The sequence below is a fragment of the Polistes fuscatus genome, unplaced genomic scaffold, assembly GCF_010416935.1.
Source record: "Polistes fuscatus isolate 324 unplaced genomic scaffold, CU_Pfus_HIC Scaffold6, whole genome shotgun sequence".
NCBI lineage: Eukaryota > Metazoa > Arthropoda > Insecta > Hymenoptera > Vespidae > Polistes > Polistes fuscatus.
In genome coordinates this window covers 10767699-10793318 of record NW_025113140.1, presented here as the reverse complement: position 1 = coordinate 10793318, position 25620 = coordinate 10767699, and the positions used below count along the sequence as shown (strand labels likewise).

Sequence of the window (25620 nt, the reverse complement as noted above, 5' to 3'; positions counted from 1 at the left end):
CAAGAAGAATACCAAAAAAACTTATTTATTTTATTATACTTACTTCATTGTATGTATACTGGGATTCATTATTAGAAATTTGTAAGGAACTACAAGAACATGATTATCAGTTTACAAATTAAGACCATGTTCGTATTTTCATCGAATTTCATTTACTCGTCAAATTATTACACATTCACCAATTTTGTATAATTATTATTATTATTCTTTTTTTTTCATATTTTTTCATATATTTTTTTTTCAATACAACATTCTTTTCGACATATATATCTTTCTCGCAAACTCTTCTTGGCGCATTCATTCTTCTTCAGTCTTGCACGCATTTGCTCAGAAAAAATACAAAATCTCTGGCTAAAGACACTGTTGTCCCTACGAGTTAACTTAAACGTCGTACAGACAAAAAGAAAGAAGAAAAGAATAAAAAATAAAAATAAAATTAAAAATAAAACGAAAAGAGACAAAAAAAGAATTGGGTAGTATCACCATGAACAAGGAACCATAGAAACCGTGCAAACACCATTCCTCGGTCCGATTTTTTTCGGATCTTAATTAAAATATGTCGTTCATTTATTTCTTCTCTCCCCTCTTTAAATTTTGTCGTCATTCGAATTTAAATATGAAAGTAGGTTTTGATTTTTTTTTTTCGTCGGACAACAAACAAGATGATGCACAGTTTCTTCACGAACACACACAACACCCATACATATAAATTTCTTTTCATATATAGTATGTATGTACATGTTTCGTATTTGCATATTCTGTTATAATGGGTGACACATACAAAGCAAGCCGCAGGAACGATCGAGCTTGAAAATTCTTTTAAAACTCTTTCTTTCTCTCTCTCTCTCTCTCTCAATACAGCGCAGGCATACACAATAAATTATAAATAATAACATTAATTAATATATAGTTTATATACTTTACAATGTGCGTGTCGTAATACTAAAGCGTACCGGGGGCCTCTGACGTTGGCGTTTATATTTTCTATATTTTTCTTTTAATTATTTATTAATTATTATTATTATTACTATTATGTTTCATACGTATCCTTTTTTTTTTATAAATTTTTCTCGAGATGAATGATTTATTTATTTATTTTTATAAATAATATTTCCTAACAAATTCGTGAGTATCTTCTTAAATCATGAACTATTTATCATTAAAAAAAACGCCATTTTGATTTTCGTTTATTTCCCGATTTTTCAAGTTCGAATAAGAAACGATCTTCGAAAACGAATCCACACATATGTACGTATACATAAAGATGTATTCCTTTACCTAACCTTGGTAAATAATACAAATAAAAAAGTATATTGGAGTACATTACTTATTTTTTTTTCTAAATAAGTTTAACGATACTTGACAAGGCACCATCTTATAGTCGTAATCAATAGACACAGTTTTTGATAAGAAAATAACGTTGCATTGCGATTGGATGGAATATAAGAAATATCCTACTATGTTTTAAAATAAAAATGACTCAATTATTATTTACCAGAAAAAGAAAATAAATACTTGCAAATTTCTTTCTCTTTTTATTACAATTAAAAAAAAAGAATTTTTTTTTAATTGTAATGTATATATATGTATATGCATTGTGATTTAGTTTACAGATGGTGTACCTATTTCAAGTATACCGATTTTTAATGTATCAATCTTATACTCATGCGCATGCCTATGCAATACGCGTTTTCTTAAAAAAAAAAAAAAGAAAAAGGACAAAAAATATATCAGAAATATAAATCAAATAATACTTTTCTGACACTTCGAACATATATATATGTGTGTGTGTATATCTATACACACTGATAAAAATAAGTCGAATCCTTCGAGAAACACATTATTCATTAAGACAAAAGAAAATTTCATTAAAAAAACAAAGAACCCTAATTGGAAAATTATTATTATTATTATTATTATTATTATTATTATTAATTTGTTTATCGAAGGACAATGAGAGTAAAAATAAACGAGAAAAAAAAATATTAACGGGTAAAACACGATATCCGTATATCTGTCGTTATCAGCAGATTCACGACGATCAGTCCCATTCCCTAAATCAAATTCGTGCTATTAAAAAGAAAAAAAAAAGAAAAAAAAAAGAACAGAAAAGAAAATAAGAAAAACCAAGATGGCGGAGAGTCGCAAAGATGTTTCGTTTCTCGTATATAGAAACGGTTATGCGTTTGTTCAAGCAAATAATCAAGTGGCCGCCATTCAATGGCCAACGAACGAAATATGATTTACAAACAAATCATTTTTCTTTTTTCTCTTTACTTGGCATCAGCTTCCGTACTTTCCGGAGGTGGTAAAGGTATCGCTTTTTCTGAGATTGGTGCAGCTTGTTTCTTTGCCTTTTTGACAGTTTTCGGTGACAAAGGTGATTTACTCGTTCCCTTAATCTTTTCTTGACTGTCCGAAATTTGTTTGTTATCTCCCGTAGACTTTTGCTCGACACTACTCTCCTCCATTTTGATTTCTTTTGATAAGTTTTGATTTTCGTCTTTCTTGTCCTCTTCAACGACATTTTCTACTTTCTCTTGTACTTCCATTGGCGCCGAAGAATCGATTTGCATCGTTACCTCGGTGATGTTATTTGTGTTTTCGTTCGATGGTTTTTCAGCGACTACTGCAACCTCTTGTTGTTGTTGTTGTTCTTTTTGTTCTGCCTGATTTGCAGCAGGTGGAACTTCTTGTTCTTGTTCCATTTGTTGATTTTCAGTTGATACATTTTGTTGTTCTATTTGAGCAACTGCAACTTCATTACTTTCAGTAGTAGCTTTTGGTGAGGAAGGTCCAGGAGGCAATGGGATTGCTTCGTTTGATTGTATGTTCTGTTCGTTGTTTTGATCAACATCCATAGATTCGTTCGATGGTTGATTTTCTTTCTCTTCTTCTTGATATTGTTCCACTTGCATAGATTGCAAATCTTCCTGGGATTGTTCTTGTCCAGATAAAGGTGCCTTAGATTCCAATAGACTTATCGTCTCTTGTATAGTTCTAATTGCATTTTTACGTGCCTGACGAACATTTTCTCGTCCTTCTGTTTCTATATCATCCAATTTAATCAATTCTCTTGTTAGCATCTCGTCCAGGAACATGTATTGTTTGTCCTTGCGAGAATTTCCGGTATACTGTTTAACTTGTTCAGCTAGAGAATCAACTTCTTTTTGTACTAAAGCTACTCTCTCAAGTGGATCCTTAGGTAGTGTTTGTTTTGGTACATGTTTAGGTGCTTCTTGTTGTTGAGCTTGTTGACCGGGTGCTGCTGTCTGTTGCTGGGGATGTGGCTTTGGTTCCTGCTGCTGACGTGCTCTCTGTCGAGGCTGATGATATTCTTGAGGTTGAGACTCATATTGATGATGTCTTGGCGGTTGTTGTTCATTTCGTTGTCTCTCAGCATATTGTTTAGGTTGTTGATAATTCGGTGATTGCTGAGTACGACGAGTCGGTGAATGATCAAAAGACGAATTTGGATTATAAAATGATTCTTGGAAATGTGGTGGTCGCCATTGTCTAGGTCCGAAACCTAGATTTGAGAAAGACGACGGTTTGGTGAAATGTGATGAATTGTGAAAGTGCGGTGGTGATTGTTGTCTTTGGAAAGGCGAATCGATGTTCCTCGAAATAACTGGCTCGTCACGACCCTCTACAAATATTGGTATATGCCTAACGTTGCCTTGTGATTGCTGAGTTGGAGGTGGTGGTGGTGGCGGGGAAGATTGTTGCTGAGAAGGAGAAGATTGCGGCTGATTATGCTGCGGTGTTATATCGACTCTAGAAACGAAACGTTGTCCTGGCTGCTGTTGAGATTTATCTTGCTCTTGCTGCAGGTTCGTTTGTTGTCTGTTTTCTGGTGGCGCTGACATCGAACGTTGTCCACGAGAATCCTTCTCGGAATTCTCCATATTGTCACGATGATGTTGGCCTATGTCTACGGTATTACGTAGACCGTATTGCGGAATAGGATTTCTTCTATCTTCCCTATGCGATTGTTTGTTATATTGCTGATTTTTCGAACGATTAGATGACGACGAGGACGACTCTGGATCACCGTGCGAACTCACGCCACTTGCACCACTCGCAGCGCTAGTAGCACTACTCCCACTAGCTTGGCTCCTGGCGTCCTCGTCTGGATAATTTGGATAACTACTGCTACCACTGCTACCACCGTTCCCTGAACCTCGTCGCTGATTATTATACGTAGATCCTCGGAACGGTATGTCACCCCAAGGTGGTCCTAAAAGATGATCCGCAAACTCTGGATGTCGAGCTGCTAGGTCGTCCAAATGTGCTCGTATATCGGTACGTCGACCAAAATCGTCGTCGTCGTCGAACGGGAAGCCCTGGAACATTATCAAAATATACACTTTTCAATATTACAATTCTTTTCCGAAACAAGTATTATATTTAAATACGTTTCATCAAATTGACTTGTTAAATCTTATTTGTTAAACAACACACGATTTATAACAGGATCGAAACTAACAAGGGAAGAGCCAAGTTGACAGGCCAATGATTTTTTTTATTTAATTCTTATTCGAAACGGTTAAGTATCGTTCTGTCAACTTGGTTCTTCTCCTGTAAGATAAATACGTGCATATAATTTGGTTAAACTCTAAATAAAAAAAAATGCATAACTATGCACGTATCCTATATCAAGCGGTGCTGTTACAATCTTTTAACATGACATGACACCTATGTTATATAGAAAAATGTAGGCTCTAGTCGTAAATCCCATTAGTTAACCTATTAAAACGTAATCGAAGAAATAAGAGTACTTAAAATAATGGATCAAATTTTGCCCAAACCCAATCTTGCCAACTTTACAAATTTTGTTGTTTTATTTTTCATGAAACCATTTCGATGAATTAGCAACAAAAATGATTAAAACTAATTGTATATTAGAAGGAAGAGAATGCAGTTTTGAGCTGATAATATACTGCTTGTGACTCAACACTAAATATAACGTCGAAGCTTTTATATGATCCGTGTCGACGAAAATCTCGTGGAATTTACCTAATTTCGAAATTAACCGCGAAGGTCTCGGAAAATTGTGGAGATAGTCGTGAAACATTTTCGATCGTGAAATATATGCATTTGCTAAAATTTTTACTCTTTCCCTGTACACATTATCCTTGAACTTGAAAGAAAAATTAACAAAATTGATAGAATAAAATATTTTAAATTATATTTTTAAAAATCCAATTTTTTGTTGGTCTTAATCAAATGTTTAATATATTTGTTTCAATAGATTTTAAAATCAAATCGGTAGTAATAAACGGTAAGAGAGGTAAACAAAATTAATAAACCGAACGTTTCGATTATGCGGACGAATAAATGTTCAGTTTGCACCCAGAATCAGCGACAATACACACTACTCGCATTCCTTGCCTTATAAGCGACTAAATGATTTCACTGTAACTTCTGTCGAACTGTTTGTCTATACTATAATGACGTCACTGAAAACGTGTGTAGGAAGAATGCAATAACCACTTATACGATAATCCTCGCGTCTTCCACTGGACATTGAACATGTATATATTCTTTCGAGGAAAAAAAGAAACCTATTCGAGATTAATCAGAATTTATCGTTTAACTCGGTATTGAGAGTTTCTTGTTTTACGTTTACGTTTATGTTCACGTTTCTCGAATAAAAAAAAAAAACCCAAAAAAGTACAAAAATTAAATTACAGGAAAGAGAAAAAAGGAAAAAGGGAAAATAAGGCACAAAAATAGTCTCGTCACGCAAACACGTAAAACTGGGTGAATGTCATCTCTCTTTTGGCATAATGATTATTCTAACTAGAAAACTAGGTGGCCGTCCTTGAACAACAATTTGATTTAACCTCGAGAAATAAGAAAGAAAGAAAGAAAAAAAAAAGGAAGAGACATCTTTTTTCCTTCGAAGCTTATCCACAATTTCTAAAAACAATTTGATTTGCTTAAATTACTCTTTGAAGAATGATTAAATATATTGATAATATTCTGAAGAATTTTCTACGATAGAATGATAGTAATTGATCAAAGAACTTATCGTCTATCTATTCGTTGCACGGATGCATGACACTCGTTCTCTTGTAATTACAATCATTATGTAACATTGCGTAATGCAAAGAATTCAAACATGACTTCTCTATTGAGTTTCGATGTTTTTCTATGCAACCATATCAAATATAAATACATATTCAAACTATTAGGTGTAATAATATAATTTGACGCCTTGATATTAAATTCATTGCCTCATAATCGCCATATTTTTTTCGTCAAGTTTTCGGCGGTTACCTGAAATACGAACAAAATCATCCAATATAATGGAGACTATTTCGAAAATTAACAGAGTGAGAAAATGCACGATTACTTTTATAAATAAATATTTAATTTGTTAAAAAAAAAGGTACCGAATTAATTGCTACATCTAATATTTTAATAAAGAGAAAGCAAAAGGGTTATGTCCACTACATTTCAAAATGGCCACTCAACAACTAAGCATTAAAAGATATTTCACAAAATATACGATTTATCTGATATTTTCAGGACTAACAACTTAAAAATAAACCATTAAATAAAAAATGTTTTCCATAATTATTTGTCGTTTCTTACTATCGCCAACACACTACCACACTCAAAAAAATTAAGTAAAAAGAAAGAAAACTTATAAAATAACTAGGGAGGGGTGGGGGGAAAGAAATAGGAATAAAATATAAAGATAGAGAAACATAACGCATCTTTACGCTCAATAATCGTACTTCCCTATTTTTGGTGCAACGTTGCCAACTGTGCTCTCTCTCTTTCTGTCTCTCTCTTTCTCTTTTTCCTTCTACCCCTCAACCATTCGCATAAATTTGCCATGTTGCCACAAAGCACGTTAAATGTCAAATCGAAAAGAATCAGCACCGATTGTGATATTTGTTGTGTCCCGTGCGTAAACTTTATTTTTAAATTAAATTCGGTTTCTTTATTAATATGTTGATATTTTATTTATGTATTATTTTAATCTATTATGTACAAACTCTATCGTTACGGTTCGCAGCAACATTAATTTCTTTACGAGGGAAAGCAGACACCACCACAATTCTACCTTTTCGTTTTCTCTAGCAATTTCCGGTCGGCGTACAGCCGCCCACGTGGCCTGTCCGTTACATTTCTTTTCCTTTCATTTTAAAAGCACAGTTAGAAAACAGAGAGGAAAACAGTCGACTTTATACTATGCTCAATAAAAAATCCATTGATTTTATCATTTAAATATTATTAGAAGAGTAGGTCACACAAAAGTGTTCTTAAAGTAATTTTTTAAACCAATTACTCTTATTCAAATTAATTATTTGTTAAAATTGCCAAACTACAAGCCTAACTACAATGTCTAACAAATAATAAAGAAGAATAACAAATTTATCAAATCATCCAAAAACTTGTAGTCCGTTTTGTAGTAGTAATATTGCTATTACTATTACTATTCTATATGTTAATTATGTTCTAGCGTAGCAACACAGTATTTTGTCTCTCTTGAAAGTGTTTATCAGAAAACCGGTTTCTTCAGTTTTTTTTTTTCTATGCGAAAAATATAAGGGACAATCGATTAGATCACGAACAAAAATATCATCTTATCATTTATGTTCTTTTACTGTTGATATCGATGATGTAGTACAACATAGGTGTAAATATTATGCGTGAGTTTAATATCTATATTATGGTGTGTGTGTATTTAATTATGTGCTACTGTTCAATTAATTCCTAGAATCGTTATAGGAAACGAAGCGAAAACGAATAAAAAATAAGAAAGATAGAACGCGGAGGAGATTACACATTTGTGCTTTCTGTTTCTGCTAATTCTTAAGTTGTGTTAGTATTGTCATCTCTATCTCTTTGCCTTATATGGATTATTCGAATACTCGACAAATGACGCGACGAACGTGAAAATGACCACGTGTTGAAGAAAAAAAAATAATTATTATTATTCCTTTATATTTCTTCGAATTTACTTGTCACTCTGCGCTAGTTTCGATGAATAATTTCTAAAAAAAAAAAAAAAAAAAAAATTGTTAAATTTGGTTTACGAAAAAGTTGTTTGTTATAACCAAATATTCTTTTTATTGTAAACCATATTTTTTAAGAACACAATTAATATAATTTTATAATCGTCCTAAAATATATTTGTATTTTACATATTTCAATTTAAAATATAATTGAAGTAACTTTTCTAATTATCCCCTGATATACTTTTTTTTTGGGGAAAATTATTTTGGAATAAAATTTATTCGTGATTAATACGAATCGAAAAAAAATGTTTATTTGTTTAATTATTTTTTTTTAAATTAAAGCCAGCCAATTTCGTGCAAAAGAGAGGGTTACCTAGGTAAAGCAGAGCAATATGAATAACATTTTATTCACTTACGGCAATTGTACGAACGATCCTGGTACCGATCGACGATGCCCGAGAAGAAGAAATTGATCGAACCAAAGAGAAGACGAATGTTCAAAGGAAGGAAACATAGCGCGATAGTCTAAACGTTTCTAGCACCTTCTTTTGTGAGAAAGAACACATATAATACATGATGGTGCTATTGTGACCTCGATTGGACCGGCAGAGTTGGTCGGCTCTCTTTCTCTCTCTCTCTCCCTCTCTCTTTCTCTAAGAAAAGATTCTCTTTTTCTCTCTCACTCTTTCTTTCTTTCCGAGGTTTATTATTAGCGTCGGCGCATCACTGTTTTTGGAGGAAGAGAGACACGACATTAGTAAGTCGAAAGAAACGTTGCCGATTCTCCTTCTTTTTTATTCGCGAACTAATTCCAAATTTTCGTTAAACTTACTCGGACCGTCGCCATTTTGGTATCATGGCGTTTTCATTTCGAGAAAAGTTTCAATTGTAAAGGTATTAATTTATCAGTCATAAACTTTTTGTGATCATGCAAGAAGTTAAAAACTTGTTAAAAATTCGAGTAATTTGTAGTACTAAATGTAATTCGAGTTTAATAGAAAATACAAATTTTCTTTTTATCGTGCAATGCCGGTTTCATTTAGAATTGTATCGAGGTAAAATTTGTGAAAATCTTACGTAAAAATGCTTAGATTATATTTTTTGTTTCTTTTGATTACTAATCAAAGTAAATTATTATCTCGACGGTAATATCGCGTTACTTTATCGATCTAGAACGAGAAGCGATATGAATATATTGTATAATCGTGGTATATAACGCTTATAACCTATCTTATTTATCTTCTACAATGATTCAGTTCTTTTTTCTCCTTTATTCCGTATTTTTGTATCGATGGCACGCTCATACCGAAATATGCGTACCAATCGAAAAAAAAACGAAGAAAAAATAATGAAAAGAAAATATGAATTGAAACATATTCGTGTGTGGATTCGAAAAGAGATGTCTCTTTCGAAAGCTACGAAAAATACGTCATTACACGCAAATTCTATTTCTAACATTCGTACGATCCAAGAGAAGAAAACACGAAAAAGAAGGTCGGCTTCTAAGAGATATACATAAGTTGCAACATATAATGTGTATGTATATATATATATATATATATATATATGTTATTTTACGAAATAAATATTAGAACTGCACTATCGACTGAAAAACCTCGATAGAAAATATTTAACGCAATAAATAACAAAATTATTTATATGAAAACTAAAAATTTCTTGCTTACTTTGAACGATTGAGCTTACACTTCTAAAATAAAAAATAGGTCACTCAAATGAATAATAAAAAAGATTGCAGGTTTTCAACACTGAGATTAATAATGCTGATGATTAACAACTCTCGACAAAAATTTCGTCGAATCTAAATCACGATTCGAAATAATGCGACGTAACACGTGAAAATATATATGCATTGTGACATTTTCAACGACCTACCACTTCGTGCCTTGCTCGCATGATAACAACTCGCCCGATAAATACTCCGACGAAGGTAAAAATTGGTCATAAAAATTATTTCACAAAGAAAATATGTAATAATATGTTTCAAAAATATGGAAAATTAACGAACAAAAATAACAAATTAATTAATTCATTAGTGTTAATTTACGAATTTTAATAAATCATCTGTTCGTTTTTCCGATTAAAATATTTTTTTTTAACACTAAAAGAACAATCCGTCCCTAATATAGAATCGATCGAGCAAAGAGAAATATGTTACGAGTACTTAATATGAAGTAGACATGCGAGAGGGTTAAGGTCGAACGTAAAACCATGATGTAATCGTTCGAAAGGGGACTACTACTCTGCGAAAACACGAACATATGTATATATCAAATATATCTATACATATACACCCAGTTATCTATCTACGAACTATATATATATATATATATCCTCATCTTTTTCGTGTCATCGTTATACCATCTTCATCATCGTTGTATTTGAATTGCGTGGGGGGAGGAAGGAGAGAAAAAAAGGAGTATCAGAAACTTACAGGGATCCCTTGTCCGAATTTGGATGCTGAATCCACGATGACGGGCGAATCCATTTTCTTTAATTTATTTTTATTTTTATTTTTTATTTTTTATTTCTTTATATTTTTTCTCAAAATGTTTTTCTATTATAGATTTCGTCCTCTTTCTCTCTCTCTCTCTCTCTTTCTTTCTTTCTATCTCTTACTCTTTCAGATGGTTGCAAGATTTCTAGATCGTTCTTCCTCGTATTATATAGAGCAGGAAATAATAGTGGGGAGGGAAAGAGATTAAAATCACGTCTCTTCTCTACTTCCTATGATCTGCTTTCTTTTTCTCTCTATCCTTTTTCTTTGTATTTTTTTTTTTTTTTTTTTTTAATGAAACACAAAGAAAAAAATAAGCTCACTAAATAGAAGTAACGGCTTTTTGCGTGTGGTGTTAAACAAAGACGAGCGAAACGGAAAAATCGCACTCTCGTGCAAGGATCTTTTTTTCTGAATTACCCGAAGTTGGTAAATCTCTTTCTTTTCTCAATTTCTTCTTTTCCCACTTTCTCTCTCTCTCTCTCTCTCTCTAATTTTGCTTCTTTCTCTTTCCCTTTCTCCTCTCGCTTCAATTTTTTACTCTTTCTTCTTTTATCCTCAAATTTGTCTTTTCTCTTTTCAACACTTTCAAAAATACACTTCACTTTATTTATGATTTATATTTGAAATGAATACAAAAAAAAAATCGTATATACGTATGAAAATGTATATATTTGCACTAGAAATATATTGATTTATATACGTGCCGGTTTATATTATATGAAATATCCTCTTAACACGCACGTTTAACTTTCTAGATTCTTCTCTTACGAAGCGTAATCGTTCGATTCGATAGTGAAACTGTCAGTCGCGCTCCGAGTATCATCGACTTAAATATATTTCTCGTGTGGGACGGTAGCTAGTTAGTCACGTGACCCGTCTACACTAGCGCCGACAATTCCCGAATGTTCTCGGAGTCGGCCGATCGAAACTACCAGAGAATGATAGAACCTTCCTTAGATTTTTCACATCCTTCAATATATTGTACCAGATTGTGAGAGAGTGTTGTTCCACGCTCGAATTTACATGCAAACGCCAAAGCACGTGCCGCGCGTTCCTTAATGTTTCCAATTCGACTTTATTGACGCTTTTATAAAGATTTAGATTTTATAACTTGATATAATTATATTTTTATATATAATATTAATTTTCTGTAATTTGATTTAATCGATTACATTGATATATCGTATATTTGATTTGTCATATATCTTTCGTTCTTTTTTTATTTTTTATTTACGCATACATAATTTTGTGCAAATAATTATTATAATAAATATTATTATTTATTCGGGGATATTTAATGTTGATAATTATTTTAGATATAAAAATATTATCATGGATGCTGTGATAATTGTACAAAATGATGACAGACATGTATATGAATGTGTATGAATATTCGTGTAGATGCATCGTATTGATTTACATTCTGAAATTGCTACCTTAGCGATCGCGAAAATACTGGTACATTCCATAGATGATTCACTGCCGCCCTACCCGTATTATTCGAGGCTATTGCAACGCTCTGCTTTTCTTTATTTTTATTATCGACGATTCTTGCAAGGTTGTATTCTCTCAACGTATCCGGCGCCTTTTATAGCAAACAGATATTCCCTTCAAGTTTGGACCTTCGAACGACAAGACGAAAGCTACATGGTCGACTTGGTTTTTTGGTACGTTCGACGTTTTTCGAGAAAGAACTTCTTGCTTCGAATATGGAATAAAGAATTATTTGTAAAATATATTATTTTCATTTTACCATCGTTTCTTTTCTATTGTTTAATTCGAAATTGTAAGGCCAAAAATTATTATCAAATTGAAGTTATTATTAAAAAATATTTCCAATCGTAAGAGAAAGAAAAAAGCTACTTGAACTTAATATCACATTCGGGGTTATAAATAAAAAATGTAGGCTGTAATTAGAATATTTATATTCATATAAACGAGAAATGAATGAATCAATATGTCTAAGAATAAAAACAAAATATTCTAAACTGATATCACATTGTAGTTATAATTAAAACATTACATTCATTCTCGTTGATCAATTAATCATTATCTATTTCTATTCTAAGACAATGGTCTCAAATTGACTCTTCTCTTACCCTCTTTTTCTTTCTCGGCAATATACTTTCAGATTCACCATCGCGAAACATTAGTCAGCATCCAGAATTTGGTTGCTTGCCAGACTCCTTGGGCTTATCACGAATACCAAAATGGAGATTGACCGACGCCATTATCTTTTAGTGGAAAATGATTTCTATTGAGAATATGATAAACGTAACACTACGATTCGTTCTAATAAATTAAACTAACCAATCACATATCTATCTCTCTCTTTCTCTTTCTTTTGAATGCATGTAATTCAAACCGAACTTGACTTTTATTAACCTCTCCTATTAAATACGAAGATCTTCCATCGTTACATATTTATCTGAAAATGACCATGTATCATGACATACGTAAATATATATCCACGAATATATGTATTTTCATAACGACCGTGCCTTCGAGGGTGCAACAAGGTGTTTTTAGACAGAGCACGATGATTGGACGTAGGCCAAGTGCACTAGGAACAAGGTTTCATAATCTAATACACTTAGCATGACTTTACTGATGACTTCAACGTGATATCAAATTGTGATTTCTAATTAATTGAAATGTAAAAGCAATTTTGAGATTAAAAACCTTCCACAAAAAAATAAGGCAATCTTTTATGTACATAAATTGTCATGAATTGTGTAAACAATATCAGAGGTGGACCAAAAGTTCCTAGATAATTTTCAATTACTTTTTCAATTAATTTATTTCATCAGATTGTAAAACTATATATCTAAAACATCTCGAGTATGGAAAAATGAAAAATTGAAATAAATGATGAGTCAACTATGATAAATGAAAAAATAAGGTAATAATAAAACAAAAGTTAGATAAGACAATTATCCTCTCTTACGTGTATTCATTACGTTCATAGTATTTTATCTATATGCAACAAGCATGTATGTAATGCGTGGTGTTCTGCGTATGTGTATATATTTGTGCGTATGCATGAATAGATCGTATGAAGGTGACACAACATAAGGTATCTCCTACAACATGATAGAGATTATGTAATAGATCAAGTAACAAATACATCGATTCCAGGAATGAATATCGTATTCTTTACTGATGCATGACTACATAAACATGTGCATAGACAAATAATCTCAACTTTAATGTTAACCTTAAATTTAGAAAATATTTTCATCAAAAAATTTATTGATATCATTTTTTTATTATATTATTTTATCGATAAAAATATTACGTAAAACTATTTATTCGTAATAATAAACTACAAAAGACGATGGAAATTGAGTATTTTGCGCAAGATTTGATATGAAATGAATCGTGAAAACAGAAGCTAGCTATACAACACGAGATCGAAAAGATTGTTGCTAAGATGCAGAGAAGCTTTTGAAATTGATTAAAGTGATTTGAGCGAGTTTCACCGGGCGACTCATCTCGTCGTCGTTTTTATTGACACGGAAGTAAGCAGCTGCCAATCTTACTGGCATCTTCATGTGAAAGTTAAAATGGTGTCAACGTACAGAAAGAAATGTATCTTCTTGTATGATTAGTATAGAGGATGGGCCAAACGTTCATAAATGTTTTTTTTTAAATTATCTACTCTTTTACAAAATTTTACAAAATTTCACAAACTTTATAGTCCAGTCAACGCGGGCCGTTTCCTTCAAATCTCAGGAAAGAAGGTGGAAACTTGATATAAGGGTAATAGACGACGCTGAATCGAATGGTGCTAATTTTTTTGAGGTGGAAAGTGCCGTTCTTGAGAAAAAGGGTAAAAAAGGGTCAAAAATAACTTTATCTTAGAATCTAGGCATTTAATCGAAAAAAGTTTCAAACAAAAGTTGTAGAGAATTGAAAAATACTAAAAAAATGTTCTATGAGTTATCTTCGTATTTTCAAAAATAAGCGAATAAAATTGGATTGAAGATGGGAAAAAAATTGTAAGAGTGGGAGAAAGCAATAGTCCAGTCAACGGGACTGGAAAACTGAGCAGTTTTCCTCGATCTCAGGAAAGAAGGTGAAAACTTGATATAAGGGTAAATAGACGACGCTGAATCGAATGGTACTAATTTTTTTTATCTGAGTGGTGCCGTTTTTGAGAAAAAGGGTAAAAAAGGATAAAAATTGGTAAAAAATGGCTTTATCTTAGAATCTAGGCATTTAATTGAAAAACGTTTCAAACAAAAGTTGTAGAGAATTAAAATACACATAAAAAATGTTCTATGAGTTATCTTCGTATTTTCAAAAATAAGCGAATAAAATTGGATCGAAGATGGGAAAATAATTGTAAGAGTGGGGAAGCAAGTCCCGCCTCTCAGTCGGCTTTTACACGCGAGCGGGCTAGTGTGCGTGCGAGCGTCCGTGTGCACTAATACACAAACGAAGTATCTTCGGCAATCTTCGGGACTCTCGGTCTTGAATGAAAGTGCGAGTGAGAGAACAAACCAATATTTCTCTTTTTTTATTTATCATGCGATAACGAGTATTATTGTCCTTGGCCATCGATTGTTGAGCGTTCTGATATTTCTCTTTTTATATTTTTTCTTTCGGTAGCAAGAATTTTACGTCTTGGCCATCGAGCGTCGAGCGTTTTGTATACGAGTGCGAGTGAGAAAGAAAACCGATATTTCTCTCTTTCTATTTTTTCACTCGGTAGCCAGAATTTTACGTCTTGGCCATCGTGCGTCGAGCGTTTTGTATATCTATATATATCGGCGTATAAGCGCGGCATTTTTAAATCGAATCTTGATGCTTATGGCACGCCGTTTCTTTATTTATTGTCAAAAATAATGAACCTTGAGTAAAAAAAAAAATAATTCATTTTAGCAGAAACTATTATTATTTAGTTGAGAGTAAAAATAATGAATTAATTTTGTGTCTCGCCATAAAATAATTAGAATAATTAATTGATATTAATTCTTTGCCTCACAAAAATTTATTTGTATATCAAATTGAATACGTATTCTCTTTAAGACGAAATTTAAAATTTAAATATTTTTCCGTATTAAATTATGTATTTTATAAAATTTTAAATTACTGACTTTTTGTCTCGTAAAAATTTATAGTGTATCAAACTAAATACATATTTGAAAAAGAAGAATTTGTATCCACACATAAAATTAATTCAAGATATATATGAAAGGATATTCTAGAAACGTGGAATTTATTTTTTGTCTATACATAATTTTAATTCATTTTTATTATGTTATAAGAAAACAGTAATGCATTCTGATTCATCTTCGAAGTCTTAAGAATTGTACGAAAAAAATTGAACAATTACCAAGTGGTGCGTAGCGTAAGTAGTAACGTCTTCGCTTCTCGCGCTGGTTTATTAATGTTCGATCCTTCGTGGGGGAATTATTTTTTTTATAAGTTTTTCTATCCTTAGGTTATATAAATTATTTTTACATTTCCTAATTTCTAATTATATATAGAAAAAAATTAAAATTATTACAAAAAAATTCAAAGCAATAAATTTTTTTACATCCTGCACAAATAAACGAAGTTTATTACTTAAATTACAAATTCATCCTGTAAATATCATCCTAAAAAATGTATCGTTTCGGCACGTTAAAAATTAATTTTTGTTATTTATTGGATATTATTTTATTTATAATTGGTAATTTTATTACTCGCGTAATAATGTTGATTTCCTAATAAAATTTATATCGTTAGTGCAAAATTTGAAAAAAATCTGAGGTGAGACTCACTGATCGTCTCCTTGTTAAGGATAGAAAAACTTATAAAAAAAATAATTCCCCCACGAAGAATCGAACGTTAATAAACCAGCGCGAGAAGCGAAGACGTTACTACTTACGCTAACGTACCACTTGGTAATTGTCCAATTTTTTTCGTAGAATTCTTAAGACTTCGAAGATGAATCAGAATGCATTACTGTTTTCTTATAACATAATAAAAATGAATTAAAATTATGTATAGACAAAAAATAAATTCCACGTTTTTAGAATATCCTTTCATATATATCTTGAATTAATTTTATGTATGGATACAAAATTCTTCTTTTTCAAATATGTATTTAGTTTGATACACTAATAAATTTTTACGAGACAAAAAGTCAGTAATTTAAAATTTTATAAAATACATAATTTAATACGAAAAATATTTAAATTTTAAATTTCGTCTTAAAGAGAATACGTATTCAATTTGATATACAAATAAATTTTTGTGAGGCAAAGAATTTATATCAATTAATTATTCTAATTAATTTTATGGCGAGACACAAAATTAATTCATTATTTTTACTCTCAACTAAATAATAATAGTTTCTGTTAAAATGAATTATTTTTTTTTTACTCAAGGTTCATTATTTTCGACAAAAATAAAGAAACGGCGTGCCATAAGCATCAAGATTCGATTTAAAAATGCCGCGCTTATACACCGATATATATAGATATACAAAACACTCGACGCTCGATGGCCAAGACGTAAAATTCTGGCTACCGAGTGAAAAAATAGAAAGAGAGAAATATCGGTTTTCTTTCTCACTCGCACTCGTATACAAAACGCTCGACGCTCGATGGCCAAGACGTAAAATTCTTGCTACCGAAAGAAAAAATATAAAAAGAGAAATATCAGAACGCTCAACAATCGATGGCCAAGGACAATAATACTCGTTATCGCATGATAAATAAAAAAGAGAAATATTGGTTTGTTCTCTCACTCGCACTTTCATTCAAGACCGAGAGTCCCGAAGATTGCAGAAGATACTTCGTTTGTGTATTAGTGCACACGGACGCTCGCACGCACACTAGCCCGCTCGCGTGTAAAAGCCGACTGAGAGGCGGGACTTGCTTCCCCACTCTTACAATTATTTTCCCATCTTTGATCCAATTTTATTCGCTTATTTTTGAAAATACGAAGATAACTCATAGAACATTTTTTATGTGTATTTTAATTCTCTACAACTTTGTTTGAAACGTTTTTCAATTAAATGCCTAGATTCTAAGATAAAGTTATTTTTGACCCTTTTTTACCCTTCTTCTCAAGAACGGCACTTTCCACCTCAAAAAAATTAGCACCATTCGATTCAGCGTCGTCTATTTACCCTTATATCAAGTTTCCACCTTCTTTCCTGAGATTTGAAGGAAACGGCCCGCGTTGACTGGACTATTCATATTAGCCTTCTAATTTTGTAAGCTAGTGTATAATTTGATAATCTGGAAACAAATTTATTAAGTTGGCCAATACTAGTTATTTAGAACCATTTTGTAATTTATTTGATCTTTATAAATTTATTAAAGTCTTAAAATTTATCAAAAAATAGTAATTTATGTTTTAAATTTATCTAAAAACTTGTGATCCATCTTATATTGTATAATATTGTAATATTTTTTTAATCGTAAACAATCGGTAGAAAAATTTAATATGCATTTTTCGATCGATAATAACGATCCTCTTCCCACTTACTTCCTGCCCACCCTTTTGTTGATCAAGTTGAATAACTAGAACGTGCCATTGATTAGGTTAACTTCTGCTAATTAACTCTCCAACCTTGAAAATCAATTAAGAAAATAGGATCATGCTCTATTCCGAGACCTTTGTTAAGAAAATCGAATCGAGTTTATCAAATTGAATTTATCTTGACACAAAATTACTTAGAAATTACCTTACATTTGTGCATGTTTTAAATACTGAATATTTTAGTAACATCAAAAACTAACATTATTCATTTAAATGAAGTTGAAAACAATTTCTTATAAATTAGAGTTTCATAGTTTGCCTAATTCGAATAAAAGAATCAGACAAAATAAAGTATTTTAATTGGATTGATCAGATTTGTGCCGGTTCGTTTAGAACCGTGAATGTCCAATTGCAATATTAATTGAAGTAGTATTGCGTCAAAGTTTGTAATAATGATAATAACAATAATAATAATAATAATAATAATAATAAAAATTACTATACAAATAAATAAATTATAAAAAACAAGAAAAATATATTTCATGGTGAAATCGATAATAAAAATAAAAATTTATTTAACTTTTTTTTTAAATGTAAATATATACCCTAATTATATAATCATATACGTGGATGAGTTGAAAGATCTTGAGTCTTACATAGAAACAATTTGTTTTTATGTGATCAAATTCTTTTTTAATTTTTAATATAATTTCAAAACCTTTATAAAAAAAATTGGTTCAAAACTTTTGTGACCCATCCTCCTATTTATTAGATATTATGCATCTTGAATAAATAGAAATATTCACTATCGATAAATAGCGAGATGGTGTTGCCATCTATCAGTATTAGACGAAGGTAAAATATTCGAATGATGCAAATGTATATGTGTTTCTGGTAATATTAAATTTCTTCCAAATATCTTTTACCGATTCAATATAAATTATCTTTCAATATAATTTGAAAACAGAAATAAAAATGTAGTTTATCTTAGAAAAAAACTTCTCTTCTTTACCGACTGTATTCAATCAAAAATTTGCGAAATTTTATTTAAATTATTTTATTTACAATTGGAAGTAATTAACTTATATATAATATTATAAAAATTTTACGATGATTGACTGATAGTAATAATGATGATAAACTAACCAAAAGGAGGTCATCATTATTTACAGCCATTTTGTAATTTAGTTTTCAATTTTAAATTTATTCATAATTGTCTGTGTAATTCGCATGTGGTTTATTTGATCTCTGTCATTATTTAAAATCAACATTTCTGTTTATTTTAAATCAATAATAATTTATGCAAAAATACTTTACAATTAAATATAATTATATTACCTATATAAAATAATATAGTTACAATTTAATTATTCGTTACACTATAAATAGTAATAATAAAATGCCAAGGTTGTTTCAATAGATACCATACATAATTCGCAATAGAACTTATTAAAGTTTCTTTATCGTGTGTCGATGCTTAATTGTTGGCACGATTTAATCGATTTATATAAGTATAATGTATCATCTATAACCTGATCTAAAAAGAAACGAGCACATTGTATCAATCATTAGATGTGTATCTTATAAACTTATTATTGATCAACTAATTGATTGTATATAACTATAGTAAAAACATTAAACAAAAGAATACCAAAAAAAATTGGAACCAAATTTTTTTTAATAATTATAATTATATAATTTTTTTTAATAATTATAATTTTTATTTAATAATTATATTTAATAAAACGTAACTTTTTTGAAAAAATCGTCACGTTTAACGATAAAAACACGATCGTCAACATACCCGTATACTGGAATTGCACATGAAATGTCACACAAGAAAGGTATTAGAAAAAAATAATAAGGTAGCGTTTAACTATTAATACGAGTCTAACGACGATAATGACCAGTTGCAAAAAAAAAGAAATGCGCAAGCAATGTCCTTGATTGTATGCATAATACATACTGACAAAGTAATTAGATGGCTGGTGCTGATTGCATAGAGAAGCAAACATCATCGAAAGCAAACTCGTTGTTTGCTTCGATGTAAGTGATCCAACTGTTTCGCAGACTACTACTTCGAAGAACTCTTTTAAAAATAGTTTTTTAAAAGTAAGCTTATATTTAGCTTACTTTCCTGTATTCCTCTCTTTTTTTTTTTTTTACTTTCATTTTGCAAGATAATATTATTCTTGTTTAAATATTTATATACGTAGGTGGGTTGAAAAGTTTTGAGCTCCGATCAAAAAAAAAAGAAAACATTTATTTTTTTTAAATAAAACATTTAGTTTGACCGAGAGAGAAAAAACTGTTTCTATGATAAGCTCCAAACTCTTCAACCCACCCACGTATATTATAATTTTTTTTATTTATTAAATTAATTCTTTACTTCATTTTCTTTTTTTATTTATTAATTTTACGTTAAATTTATAACGCGCAAGTTATAAGCTTGGAAAATGTTCTTAAATTATCTTTTAAAAAAAAGTAAGACATACAAATTAAAAAAAGAAAAATTAAATTAAATAAAAACTCGTTTGGAATCATTTGCAATGACCTTCTGGCCTGGTAGATAGCATCGTATGAGTGCAACAGCACTTACATATATATATATATACACACATGATATAGTTAATGTAAAATTGTAAAGAAAAGATGATATTATATGTACAGAAGTTTGATATATATATAACCGACTCAACCGGTTCGTTGATTTCTCCGCATCCGTTTATAATTTCGTTGCTAAGAATCACCTGCTTTTACTCTCATTATCGTGATACAAAATTAAACGCATAAGAATATGAATCCTTTTCCAAGAATTCCAAGATTTTAGTATATATTAATAATAATACAATCGTTATCGAAAGTATATAGATAAAAAGGGTAAATACAATATGTATGTAGATCGTATGTGATATACATACATACATACAATGCGAAAATAATCTTACCATTTTTTTCAAAGTCATGCATATATGAATTTATAAATAGGTGGGTTGAAGAGTTTTGGATTAAAAAAAGAATTGTTTCTATGTTAGGTATAAAACTTTCAACCCATCCACGTATATACAACATTAGTTATTTTTTATTTTAATTATATTATTTTTCCTAACAATAGATAAATAAATGGCACAAAACCGTATGAACTATTGGCCAACCAATATGAATATAAAATGAAAAAATGATTTATTTATTTGTGACGAAATTAGATATAAAAAGAATTTGTTTAATAGTAAGGTCCACTGACCCAGTTTAAGTGAGGGAGTGAAAGCGATGAGAATGAAAGAATGTTGTCACTATCATGAATGATACTTAGCAATAAGAAATGGGCGGGGCAATAGGGGAGTAAGTGATGCACTTCCGAGAATGGAGAAGGAAAGTGCTTTCAAGATATTCTCCATACAGTACAATTATTCTAGTGACTCAGATGTCACATGAAAAGGCTAACATCAACGAGACGAGACGTCCGGTTATGTTTGACCCCTTCGAATGAAACTCCCGACGTAAGAAGAAATTATAATAAAAGACTACTCGATAACTTATATATATATACATAAATGAAAAAGAGAGGATGGAAAGGAAAAAATGAACGATAAATATTATTTATATAATATTATTATATATAATTTATATATAGTTATATATGATATTTCTATATTATATATTTTGTATTATTATTTAATATTTTATTATTAAAAAATGTACTGTAATAATAATATTAATAATAGTAGTGGTATATATGTATATGTGTAGTAAACGCTACGTGTGAATGCGTTATCTTTGAACACTCACAATTAGTGATATAACGGTTTTCCCGATAAGTACGCTCGTAATGTAAGTTAAACACGTAAACTTTCTTTTAAAACTAACACCTAAGAATTGAAAATGACGCATTATTTATTAATGTCTAGAATCTATAATCTATACTTGGCAATTTGGTACGATTATCTTAACCGGAAGTGGTATAAAATGAATTTTAAAATTCGAAATAGATAAAGCTTTCATTTGACTTGTTTGATACATTCAAATATTACTTTAAATTAACTCGATTGATGATTGGTAGAAAGAAGTTCGATGATTTAAATGGAGAAAGACGATTGGTCTTCGTAATAAAACAAGAACGAATCAAATTCATTGAACGAAATTTAAAAATAATCTCTTTTTCGTCTGACTTTTTTTTGTCTCGGATAAATTTAAGAAAAGTATAAAATTCGAAGGCTTGCAAAATGTCACTTGGAAAATTTCATGGATTATTCTGGATCGAAGTAAGAAGTACTCGACGCGTGGAATGGCGAGAGAGAATCAATGGCGACTATTTTGAGAGATTTCGCCGAGACGAAGAAGACGAAGACGACGAAGACGACGACGACGAGTCGAGAACGTTCCCCCATTTTCGTCGCAGTCGAAGAATCTTCAAAGACGCAACCCTGCTCTTTGCTAACAGGGTCTGCCCACTAACTTTATCGAATATCTTCACTTCCTCCTAAGTGAAATGGAACCTACCATTTTAGTCACTGAAATACGCCATTAAAATACCAACGAGCACGCATACACACATACACACACACGCATACAAGTACGCACAAAATTATTTTATATAATTTGTTATATAAATTCTTCTTTGTTTTATATTTTAAATACAGATATATATATATATAGGTTTAATATTTATTTATTAATGTAATAATTTTATGTGTAATAAAAAAGGGTATAATATGTTATATTTTTCACTCTGATAGATGTAAATTTATATTAACAAATATATTACTCTCTCTCTCTCTATCTTCTCTATGAAATTAATATAATAATATTAAAATATCTGTATTTATAAAATAGAAATATAAATAATAATACACAAATAAAAATAAAGATCCTATAATACACAATTAAAACAAAAATCCTAACTTCTCTATTTCCTATATAAAAAATATTCTGTGAAAGTAATCGTGAGAAATGATAAGTAAGCTCTTGGAAGGTTTAGGCACCGAAAGAGCAATAAGAGACATATCATCTCCCCGCAGGCATTTGGCAACAAACAGTTTATTTCTGGGACCCTCACTCGGCACAGGCCGCTTTAGAAAACGCAGCGAAATTGCGATGCTCGCAAGTGGACGACGTACTTTCGAGCCTCGTGGTTGCAATTCCAAAGAGTACCCAACACATCATATTGATCTCATTTTAACCGACCAACAGATGCCTTTTATCCAATTACTAACAGTACAGAAGGGATGATACTACCAAAACTAGGGCTGATTTTTATTATTGTACATTGGCAAAACTGTTTATAAGGATTATTGACTTCATTTTATGGTCATTAATAACAAAATAATTTGTTGGTCAAAATTGGATCCACGAAAAGATAAAAATTCTATTATTTTAAAGTCTCGTGTAATACTCTTAATTTATGATCTTCAACAAGCATTGTAACACATTTAACAATAAACACAGAAGATGGCCGCCATTAAACGATTGGAACTGTTTCAAACGTTCCTGTATATTTTTTATATGCATTTCTCAAAATGTTTGTTCCTAACAAAGAAAGATTTACGATACAGATACCATTTTCTTTACACCAAAAGTTCTTACAGTTTCGATGTTAAAAATTTCAAAAAGAAAATGAAATACAAATAAAAATAAATACCGAACGCGATAGTATTTCGTAATAATAGAGGGTAAGATCAAAATTTCCTAGATGATTTGTTATTATATTTATCAATAAATATAATTATATTTTAACACATTTAGAAAGTTTCGACTCCATTCTGTGCATTTTGTTGTTTTATTTATAGTAAATTTCTTCTATTTCATCTTTTCTTATTTTTTTCTTATACACATACACACACACACGTACAGACCTTCAAAGATAGCAATTTCTCTCTCTTGAGGGGTTGGAAGAACTAAAAGGATATCGATCGATCCTTAACTGATCATTCGCCACACGAAGTGACTACTCCTTTGTTGTAGGAAGTTAGGAGGGTAAAAATACGTTAACAGATGTCTTTTCCCTTTACGAGATAATACAGGATGAATCAAAAGTTTCTATAATATGTTTAATAATTTTGTTACTCATATTATAAATGAACATTTTTATAAAAAAAAAAAAAGATTAAGTTATATTTTTGTATTATTGAAATTAACTAACAGTTTTCTTACAAACTTCTAGGGGGATAACTTTATATATAATTATAAGTAAAGAATAAAATAGAATAAGACAGAGAAGTTAAGAAAATTCTTCGAAAATTTCTACCGTTAACATGACTGGAATAATTATGTTAATTAAGTTATCATTAATGCAGAACACAAGTTACGAGTTTTACGTGCTCAACTGACGTACTTCCGGTTCTATATATAAATCAAAAATTCATTTTCATTGTTAAACATTAATATCTTATTCATATTATTCGTCATTAAAAAAATTTTTAACTTACAATTAGTACATTACGTTCCATTTAAAGCATGAATTAGTTACGAGGAGTTACGCAGATGGCGCGAGATATATTTTTATTGTATTTTTTTTGATATTATATTTATGTAAAATATATATATATATATGTATACAATTTTTAATAATTTGTCATTTCTCTTCGTGCATTTAGAATAATATAAAGAAAGAGAGAGAGAGAGAGAGAGAGAAAGAGAAAGAGAAAGACGATTCGCGACAAGAATAAATAGTCGAAGAAACTCCGTAGAAATTGGGACACACTCTATAAATAAAGGAAATTTCGGTCTAACGGAATCTTTAAAAAAAAAAAAATATGTCAGACTTCGTATATACACAAGGATATGCTGAAAAGTTGTGAGCCTCAACGAAAAAGAAACTTGTTTTTAAATAAAAGCGAGTTTGACCAAAAAAAATGATTTCTATGTTAGGCTCAAAATTTTTCAACCCACTCACGTCTATACACATACATTCAAATCGAAAATGTTAAAAAGTGAACTTGGCACATTGTATGTGTGTTACATGACAAATAATAATTTGATTAGACAGAATTATATGAATTAACACTCGTTGCATATACATGTATTATATTATATTAAAAGCACTTAAAAAATAAATTGGCTGAAATACAAAGTTTATTATTTCAAATAGGAAAAAATCAAATAAGAATATCATTGAAAATTCGAAAAGTTCCAAAACAATAATACAAAATTTAAAACATATTGTTCGGTAAAAGGTGTCGTACGTGTTATGAAAATTAAACTGGCTGAAGTACAAAGAAACATTGTTAATTCGATACTAGAAAAGAAATAAAATAAAAATATCCAATTTGAATTGAAATGAAATTTGTTTTGTAAACGAAATGAATGAGACATTGTACCTTATGTTAATTATTCTTTTCTTACTTTTGGAAATTCGGGACGCCGGTCGAATGGAAATCTGGACGACTTATTATTAGTTGTAGGCTCGAAAAATGATTTGCTATCCTCATCCAATTGTTGTTGAATCTCTTGAAGAAGTTTGTCTCCCGACTTTCCACGGAATCTTTCACCGAACCTCGGCTTGTCGCGGAAATAAAATGACATTTCCGCGAGTGTGCTCTAATGTGCACAACGACGATGATCACACACACATACACACACGCCCGCGCACACACTTCGATTAATTGTTATATCTTCTTTTTTAGATACACTTTTCACAAATTT

General features: G+C 30.5%; 1 protein-coding gene and 1 long non-coding RNA gene across 5 annotated transcripts; one reads left to right on the top strand and one right to left on the bottom strand.

Annotated features, from left to right (window-relative positions):
- Positions 1–1595: 1595 nt before the first annotated feature.
- LOC122522820 (BAG domain-containing protein Samui-like) lies at positions 1596–25517 on the bottom strand. Of its 4 annotated transcripts, none has more exons than XR_006305174.1 (3): positions 10432–10520; positions 8396–8705; positions 4203–4346 (listed from the first exon to the last, which is right to left on the bottom strand). XR_006305174.1 is itself a non-coding variant. In XM_043644112.1 (2 exons), exons 1-2 carry the CDS (start codon positions 25498–25500, stop codon positions 2274–2276), a joined length of 2253 nt encoding a protein of 750 aa, XP_043500047.1. In that variant the 5' UTR covers positions 25501–25517; the 3' UTR covers positions 1596–2273. The 4 variants fall into 4 exon arrangements, 2 of the variants coding, with proteins under 2 accessions (XP_043500047.1, XP_043500048.1); XR_006305175.1 differs by lacking the exon at positions 4203–4346 and adding an exon at positions 4674–6285; XM_043644112.1 differs by lacking the exons at positions 8396–8705; positions 10432–10520 and adding an exon at positions 25321–25517 and having other exon boundaries at positions 1596–4346.
- Positions 11791–12813, top strand: LOC122522821. Its single transcript, XR_006305176.1, has 2 exons — positions 11791–12164; positions 12629–12813. It is a non-coding gene; the product is annotated as an uncharacterized LOC122522821 (long non-coding RNA).
- Positions 25518–25620: the final 103 nt, after the last annotated feature.

Coding starts and splice junctions, on each gene's coding strand:
- LOC122522820 (XM_043644112.1), bottom strand. CDS start 25,500: ATGTCATTTTATTTCCGCGACAAGCCGAGGTTCGGTGAAAGATTCCGT. Junction 4,347..25,320: donor GGCGTCCCGAATTTCCAAAA/GTAAGAAAAGAA, acceptor ATAATGTTCCAG/GGCTTCCCGTTCGACGACGA.